This window comes from Plectropomus leopardus, chromosome 2 (genome assembly GCF_026936395.1).
Source record: "Plectropomus leopardus strain MGB_pleo_1.0 chromosome 2, ASM2693639v1, whole genome shotgun sequence".
In the NCBI taxonomy this organism is placed as follows: domain Eukaryota; kingdom Metazoa; phylum Chordata; class Actinopteri; order Perciformes; family Serranidae; genus Plectropomus; species Plectropomus leopardus.
In genome coordinates, this window is record NC_142177.1 from 30,056,768 (window position 1) to 30,066,073 (window position 9,306).

General features: G+C 34.9%; 1 protein-coding gene across 2 annotated transcripts in view; it reads left to right on the top strand.

Annotated features, from left to right (window-relative positions):
• The window catches only part of cacna2d2b (calcium voltage-gated channel auxiliary subunit alpha2delta 2b), a 65,835-nt gene extending 57,677 nt beyond the window's left edge, over positions 1 to 8,158 (top strand). For both annotated transcript variants that reach the window (XM_042507761.2, XM_042507769.2), the window contains exon 38: positions 1,428 to 8,158. In XM_042507761.2, coding sequence (XP_042363695.1) covers positions 1,428 to 1,523 — 96 coding nt within the window. In that variant the 3' untranslated portion in view covers positions 1,524 to 8,158. The remainder of the gene's footprint in view (positions 1 to 1,427) is intronic.
• The last annotated feature ends 1,148 nt before the right edge of the window (positions 8,159 to 9,306 follow it).

Genomic DNA, 9,306 nt, shown 5'->3' on the forward strand with positions numbered 1-9,306 from the left:
ACATTTTGAGCAAAAAAAAAAAACATATTTTGGAAACATATCAACTATATTTTGTAGATAAATTATCACAAAGAATAATTAGAGTTTTAACAAACAGCAGTTAACAAAGCGAGTTGGCTAACTAAAAAGCTGAAACATTAACATAGTTTTAAAAAAGAATTTTAACTGCTAAAGATGTAGCAGGATCAAGGACAAAAGTACTTTTGAATTTTCAACTTGGTTTAAAAAATTACCAATAAATCTACCTTTTACTTCTGAAGCAGATCCACAGGATGTGTCACATTGCATTATAATAATTTCTCTATAAACCTTTCTTTGTATTTTTTTACCTATTGTATTTATGTTTTATTTCCTTTCATTTGTGGTTTTATTGTTGTTGTTTTTTTTTTTGGTCAGTTTGTGTTATTTCATATTGACATTTTGCATCCTACGTCTTGCATTGTTTGTCCTCTTGTTTTAATTTTCTCCTAACTCGACCCTATTTTCATCTCACCTGTGTTCAGTAGGACCTTTTGGCTTTCTGTTGTTGTATTGCCTTCTTTATATTCCATTTATGCTTTTGCTGTGTTTGTCAAAACACTTTGTAAACTCAATAAACTAAATAAAGTTATAAAGTATATTGCACTTTTTACACAAAGATCAAGCTATGGGGTCGCTCAGAGTCACTTTTTATTGCTTCTTTTGCATTTTTACACTGAACCAAACAACAACAACATTCTGCTGCTCAGTTGTGTAATTTATGCAGCATGTTGCCATTGCAGAAATATATGCATGATGGGCGTGCATGTAAAACAACAGGGTTGGCCTCTTGTGCAACATAAAACACCTATAAGAGAGAGCTTTAAAAGGTCTTCTGCTGAAATTAAGTCTGTGTATATGGGACAGCCAGCAGGACAGAATCATAGGCAGTATGGATGTTTTGATGATGTGTCGTGTGCAACCCTCTGACGGGAGATTTAAAAAATAGCTCAGCCACCATATAACAGGGACAGTATATGATTGATATTGCTGCTGTATTGCTGTTGTTATTGTTCAGAAAGCATTGTCAATGCTGTGTTATATGTCACACTAGAGGCAGACTCTGTTTTTTTAAATGTTACCCCTGTCATGCCTCTTGCTTCTGTAATGCCGGCATGCTGTCTAAAATCACACACTGGAGTGGAACGATGCTGCTGTTATTTGGTTCTGTGTAAAAATGCAAAGGAGGCATAAAGAAGGGACTACAGTGTGATTTCTGTGTAAAAAGGGCTTATAATTCATATGTTTGGAAAAAACAAAATTAAAAAAAAGCGTTTCTCTGTTCAAAATGTCCCCTTGCACAAACTCCATATATGAAGTGCCAAAACAACCACTTGAATTTTCCTTATGTGTAAGTGATGAATCATTGACTTTTGAAAAAGAGGATTTATTGAAGACTCTCGTTGCAGGAAAACACGTCAGAGTGTGGACGGGGTCATGCACTGCAGTCTTCCATAGGAGCCCTTCTCTTTATTCAGCTCATTCTGCCTCTTTTTCATCTCTGACACGTACAAACACTCTAACTGGCATCTTTCATCTCTTTGGGTTTAGGCTCGGATCTACTGCAGGTCAGATCAAACAGCAACTGCAAAATTCTTCTTTTTTGATCTACAAACGGCACTCTGTGCATTTGTGCTTGAAAAAGAAATACGTGGATCAGCTCTTAGTGTTTTTTGCCTTATCGCTTATGCATTTGTTGGTGTTTCAGGGCTTGAGTGCAAAATGTAGGAAGAGAATGTGTTGAGTGTGCATGCTGCTTAAACTAGGACAAGCATGTTTAACATATTTGCACACTGGCTGAGCCATGTAAGTGACCACTTAAAAGTCAGGGAGGCAGCTGAAATGTACTTTTAACGGGCCAGTAAATGATCACCTAACAGGGGCAAACGTCAATCCCAATTTTAAGTTGGACTGTGGCCGTTGAATTATAAAAGATCTAAAAACTCATTTTAATTAATTTGCTTTGTGGTAAATACACAGTGCTGGATCAGATATTTAACTTTGGTAAAGATGCTCTAGAAATACAAATAAAAGTCATGTATTTGAGATTTTACTTAGAGCGGAAGTATTAGCAACAAAATTAACTTCAAGTATGAAGTAAAAATGCTCCAGCGTTATCTCACTATATCATGCATTACAGTTTTAAATAAATATTACTAATCTAATCAAGATGAAGCTGATTTTAATAGTTTTATCTATAAAAATCATTAACATATCAACATAACAATATTTTCCTTTGCGATACAATGGGGCCAAAGTATTAAAGGTAGTCTGTAAAGTTTTCTTGCAAAAAGTTGTTGTTTACCAATGTATTGAATGCCCTTTCTGCCTCATTGGGAAAAAAAGGGAAATAAAAGCAAAGTAATTTATTCACAAATGTGTTTACTTGCCTGCAGTTTTCTCCTTCCCTGCATTTTCTGGTATATTGAAGCTTTCTGGGGGGAAACGTTAATGACAGGCCTGTTGTGGGGATGTTACTTATGACTAATTTCCATGACATTTTAAGGAAAGTTTTAGTGAAAAGAGTAGTTGACCAGTCTAAGAGTTGAATTTTTTTTATCAATTTAATCCTTAAGGTTAAATTTTTTTCAAAAATAAATTGCAGATATTAAAGGAGAGAGAAGAACATACGTGAAGTTTCTGCATATGAGTGCGATGCAACGTGATTTCATAATCGGTTATAATCAGGTTTTTAAAATTCCTGTAGTCTGAGCTCAGCTTTAATGTTTTGCTCAGTAGGACTACTGGTGGTCAAAAACTCCACAGGCTACCTTTTAATAGCTTGAATGCAATTATTCATGTAAAGTATGAGCGACCTCAACACTGTACTTTTATTTACATTTTTTTTTATTTGCACAATAAAACCACAAAAAGACAGTTTAAACAGTTTAAAACTGATTATGCAAGTGAAATTAAAACTCCATAAAGGCTGATAAAGATGTCTCACCTTAATAAACAATTCAGATAGCAATGAAGACAAGACACAAATAAAATTAAAAAAAGCAAATGATAATAATAATAAACGCTTGTTTTCTAGAATAAACATCAGAAAAAAATTGATGATAATGGAAAATTTTATACAAGACAATTGAACACAAGAATAAGGAAGAAAAGCTGACATAAAGAGACATGTCCCTATTTAAAATTAAAAATTTAAAGACAGCAGAGAAAATCCACACACAGAACTCCACGCTCCACTGCCTTGTCTTCCACCAAAAACAAGTGCAACATTTATCCTTAAATTTGAAAAAAGAAATTAAGGATAAATTTTGAATGTAAACATATTAAGAATTGTTTTCAGTTGCTCTTAAATATTGACAGAGACGGAGAAATAGAAGTAAAGCACCTGGTTTAGTCTTAGTTTTATCAGCAATTGGCTGAACACAGCTGTCAACATAACTTTATGGAGGGAGTATTCTTAGTTTTTAGATCTTTTATTGTCACTGTCCGACACCTTGTTGAACAGCTCTGAATATATTTATTTGGCATTTTTTTGGCAGTTGGTTTAACAGCACATGTGTGTTTGGGATGACTCATGAGACGAGGCCCACATCAGTCGTTAACTGTTTATACGGATTTACAGATTCCATACAACAGCTGGGTAAAGCTATCCAAGGCATTCACATACCTGACCGTTTTAAAGCTAACTGCTGCAGCATGAAAATGTAAATAAATAGAATCTGCTGAGCTCAGATGCTGCTGCTTCTGGCAAATTCTGCTTTTGTGGGCTTTGTGAAATTCAAAATGAATTATCTGCGCCACTTTTCATTTGCATGTCCGCTCCCAGCAATCGTCTTTGCATTTGAAGGAGCTCCCTGCACCTGCAGCAGGTTTTACATGACAGTAGATTCGGACCTTAACCTCACATTCACTTCAGTGTCTTTCAATCCACCTCTGACCTTTGCCAAGACAGTTTCAGTGCTATAAATTGCATCTTACATGACCCAGAATGATGTCCCTCAGCTGTCTCATGTACGCCCTGTCTCTTAAATCTAACCAGAAGTAATCCCTTCCCCTAAAAATATTCTCTCAGAGCACTTTGACAAAAGAGACCACAGATGAGAAAAGACTTAGATCTCCAGCAAGATTTTGTGACTTTTCATAACACATATCAGAGATGAGACAGAGTCGTTTCATTAATACAAGGATTGTTTAAGTCAGGGTTTGTTTTGATGAAATGCTTCCACAGATCATGTTAACTAAGCTAGTGTGATCATGAAGTGCTTCCAGTCGATAAGAATTGTTAAAATGGACAGAAAACAGACCAAAATTATCAAAAGTTACCCTTGATTTTGTTACAAAGATGTGGTAGTTCATCCTTGCAACGGCTGCATGATTTAGTGCAATAACGCTGTGATTATCTGTACTTTAGCGGTAATTATTATGACCATTACTTTATCGTCAAATTTTAGACTTGAAGTCATTTACAGTGTTATCTCTGTAGTCTAAGAGCACAGAAAATGCTCAGACGTCAGTGTGTGGCCAACATGTTTTTAAAAATCTGTATTTTAATCAAAGGGAAGCTCTCTGTCCCTTGTTTTTGTATCTTGTATTTGTCAAACCTGAATTTATGCACTTATGTATGCTTCTGTATGGGGAATGTAGCTTCTGAACAGCTTTCAGTGTTATCAATATGTTATCAGTATGTGATGCTCCTTGACCCTCTGTTGAGAATCCCCTGATGTCTTGTTGAAAGTGATGATTCACTGTGGCAAAATATTTTATCATGCATACCTCAACGGGGCAGTGAGATCGGATTTTGTGCTAAATTATAAGGCTGTAAGATTTGGTCATTTAGTCACAAAGAAATGTTAGCCTAGTACTGTGTGTGTGTGTGTGTGATCACAACTACTGGAGTTATGAGTATTGCTCTAAAAAATGTTTTCCAGTTATTTTAATTTATGTCAGGATTAAAACTATTTTTTCAGGTTTTTGTAAAAAACAAAACAGAAGTACACACAACATAAATTTGAGCTGCAAATAATGATTATTGTCATTATTTGGTATTGTGCCCATTATTTTCTAAAATTATCAACAATGAGTTGTTTTGTCATATTGCATTTACAATAATACATTAATAGAAAGCTTTTTTTAAAAAAAAACATCAAATGTTCACCCTGCAGAGGATAGAACAAGCAAATGTTTGGTATTGCAATTCATTTTTTCTTAACCGACAAATAAGCCAATTAGTTGATTATTTGGACTGCAACATACATGCACGGGATAATGCACAGTGAGCAGGTCATTATGATGATTCTGGGATGATTCAAGACCCCTTCGATTCACATCTGGGCTTCTATAAAACCCTGTTTTCATTTTACAATAATGACCCATTTGCTGTAAACTTTCTGCTTATTACACAGCTACTTATGAAAGAAATCATTAATGTCACACAAAATATTGATTTAATATTTTGTTACTTAAGCTAAGTGTCTATTATCAGAATTGCATCCATACCAGCGGTCGTTAATCATAATCGCTTCTAATCTCTTTTTAATATAAAAATTAGATAAAATTATTTTAACTTCATTGTTTTAAATTTCTTTTAATATTTTATATTATTTTATTCTTCTTCTTGTGTACTTTTACTTTTGTTTTTGTGTGATGGATTTTTCTTGACATCATTGTAAATGAGAGCTTGCTCTCAATGATCCATTGAGACAAAATAAAGAGGTATATATAACTGACCAATTAGAAACTAATTTTAAACCAAGCCATTTTATATTTAATGCTTTAAGCACTGTAGTTGTAAGGCTTACATGTCATACACTTTATTTAATTCAAAGAGTGAGCAGCGTGTTCATTTGGCTCACAGGGTGTTTTTCACTAAAACGCTCTTTTATCTGGATAAACGAGGCTGCAGCATATGTAATGTTAAAGCACAATAAAAGTGTTAATGTGCCATATTAAAAATGTTGTTTTAAGACTTAAAAATATATGCGTACAAAAAAAGATAAAACACCTTATTAAGCCACAGTTGACTCAATTTGTGATGTCACAAATCCATGTGAACTCATATTTAAGCACAAAAAAACCTTTTTTTTAAGCAGATGCATGTGAAAACTTGACACATAAATCATTCTGCAAAGTGGAACCATCCAAATAAAGTAACAATAAGCAAAATAGATTTTTGAGTCAAGGGGTACGAGATCTACTGAGGTTGACCGACAATGGCTGTAAAACATTGTAGTGTGTCCTTTGAACTACAAAGATGTAGCAGGATCAAGGACAAATTGTAATTTCGTTTTTTTAGACTTTGTTTAAAAAAAATGACTCATAAATCTGCCTTGTACCTTATTTGTTAGGAGTTATGCATGATAAAATCCTGACAACATTTCCCCTCAGTGATTCATCCCCCCCGATGTCTTTTTGTGTTTTTGATCATTTGACCTGGTAAAGAGTTATGGGGGATATTTTTAAAAAGCTTTTTTGACAAAATATTTGTAAAATGCTGTTTCTCTCCGTCTGCCTGGTGTTCCACCCTGCAGTGCCTTGTTGCACTCATTTTGGATGGCAGGAACATTTGGCTCTTAGATGTGTGGACTCTTGTCCCGCAGGGCCTTGCGAAAGACACACTTGAATTTCAAGGGTTGCAATGGTTCGGCTCTAAACGGACTTCTCGGTCAGGGAACAAAAAAAAAAAAGATGCTCCTCATGAACTTATGAAGCATTTTAAAGGAGCACAGTTGTGAAAGAGCACAACAAAAGTGCGTTGAGCAGCTGGCCTCGCCTCCTGCCTTCTCATGGACAAAATGTTTGTGAAAGCAAGGAGAACGAACCCTGCTGCCCCTCTGCTATGTGTTGTTTATCTCTACACTGTGGTTCAGCCTCGAATCAAAGCACAGACACTGTCCATTTTCATAGATTTACTTCATTCCATCTGCACACTGTATATTCTATATTTGAAGCCTGTCAGAAACAAACTTTTCCATTAGGACTGACTGAAACGAGTGAATGCTTATGTACAGTATTACCTACTTTTGTGCATCTCTGCTGTACCCGAGCATGGCGGGAAACCGGAGAGAAAGATAAAAGCTCAACACTGTTTGGAGACCTCAGCAGAAACACTGCTTTAAGAAAAACAACAAACAAAAAAAAAAGTGTCAACTCTGTGACCTGCAGTATTAACTTCAGGTCGTATTGCATTATTCAAACAACACTGTTGTACATTGAGGGACATTTTGTGGAACTCTTTATAGCCTACAATATATTACAACTGTTGAGGTCAGTGTTGTAGTTTCGTTTTGAATTACCGGTATTTATTTGCATGATATTTTGAACAATCTACAGATTTGTGTACATAGTCTGATGGATATTTTACATTCCTGTCCACATCCAGCTCTTCAGTGCTGTGGGGAAGAGTGAGGGTGCCCTCTGAGGATATTTGGGTGGATGTGGAGGCCTCAGAGCTCTTAGTTGTGGCTAACCGAATGAAGCTGAAAGTTTGACTTCAGTGAAGCCTACAATAACTGACAGTGTTTGCAATTTAGGTCTTTTGCAGCAAGTGAAAGCACAGAGAAGTTTAGAGTTATGAGCAACATACTGCCTGATTATACCTTTGTCATTCATTTAGGAAAAAAGTGACAAAACCACTGGTGATTTATGCATTTAACGGCTGTATAACAAACAAATAAGGCAGTGGCATGTGTGGGGACACCCCTTTATTAATCACTTTGTTTATTAAATATATTTTAAGTGTTGCTTATTTAATTTACTTATGTATTTTATTTGTTTATTTATTTGGGTATTGTGAATTATATTTGTATTGAAAAGGAAGGAGGTGAATGTGTTTGAAGCTTGTGTGGGCACAATAAGCAGTTTACAAGAAAATTGCAAAGTAGACAAAAAATATATATACTGTATGTCCATGTCCTTTTATTTATTGGGTATGAAAACATAAGAATGTTAATGTTTTTTGCTGTAATTTTGCTTTTCATTTTGCTGACATTGTCGTTTACTTGGGACATTTTCTCTCTTTGTGCCAGTCTCCAATGCCACCTCATTTTTGTACAGACAATGTGAAGCAGTCAGCAGAAGATGAAGGCTAAATTTGTAAAGATTTTGTCAGTCACACTACAAAAATGGATATTTAAATGTTTATATCTTTGGTGATTAAATGCTGTTGATATTTTTCACTTCAGCTCTGATTACTTATTGTTCTTTACTGACGTGTTGTTTTTCAGAAGGTGGTTTCTCCTGCTGGTGAATGGAGGCCCTCAGATCATTTAGTGCAGATGTAGTATAAGCCATTGTTCACTGTCACTATGACATTAGTATGTCGTCCAAAATCACAAAAAAACATCATAGTATAGTATATCATCCAATATTGAGAAAAAAAATGTTATGGTATAGTATGTCGTCAAAAATTGTGACAAAACATCATAGTATAATATGTCATCCAAAATGGCTTAAAACATTATAGTACAGTATGGCATCAGAAATGGCAAAAAAATGTCATTATATAGTATGTAGTCCGAAATGTCAAATGAACGTCGTAGTATAGTATGTATTCCCACTTTGTATGCTTCAGCCATTTTTAGGAGGGGTCAAATTTTGATTTTTTTCGACATACTATACTATTGCCTTGTTGGCCATTTTTTTGACGTTCTAAATCATGGGGGTTTTGGCTTTTTTTAGCCTTTATTCCCACTTTGTATAATATAATGCTTATCTACAAGCTATTCTGTGTTGTTTTCATTAGTTTTTAATGGGGGTCAAAATTTGACATTTTTCGACATACTATACTATTGCCTTGTTGACCGGCCATTTTTTTGACATGCTAAATTATGAGTTTTTTTTTACTCTTTTGGACTTTATTCCCACTTTGTATGCTGCAATGTGTTTCTACAAGCTATTCTATGTCGTTTTTAGCTATTTTTAGGAGGGGTCAAAATTTTACATTTGTCGACATACTGTACTATTGCCTTGTTGGCCAGTTTTTGGACCTGCTAAATCATGAGGTTTTTGGTCTGTTTTGGACTTTATTCCCAGTTTTTTGTTACATGACGCATCTCTACTATCTATTCCATGTCATTTTCAGCTGTTTTTAGGAGGGATCAAAATTGGACTTTTTTTGACATACTGTACTATTGCCTTGTTGGCCATTTTTTGGACATGCTAAATTATGAGGGTTTTTTTTCATTCTTTTGACTTTACTCCCACTTTGTATGCTATGACATGTTTCTACAAGCTATTCTTTGTAGTTTTCAGCTATTTTTAGGAGGGGTCAAAATGTGAAATTTTTGGACACACTATACTATTGCCTTATTGGCCGGCCATTTTTTTGAC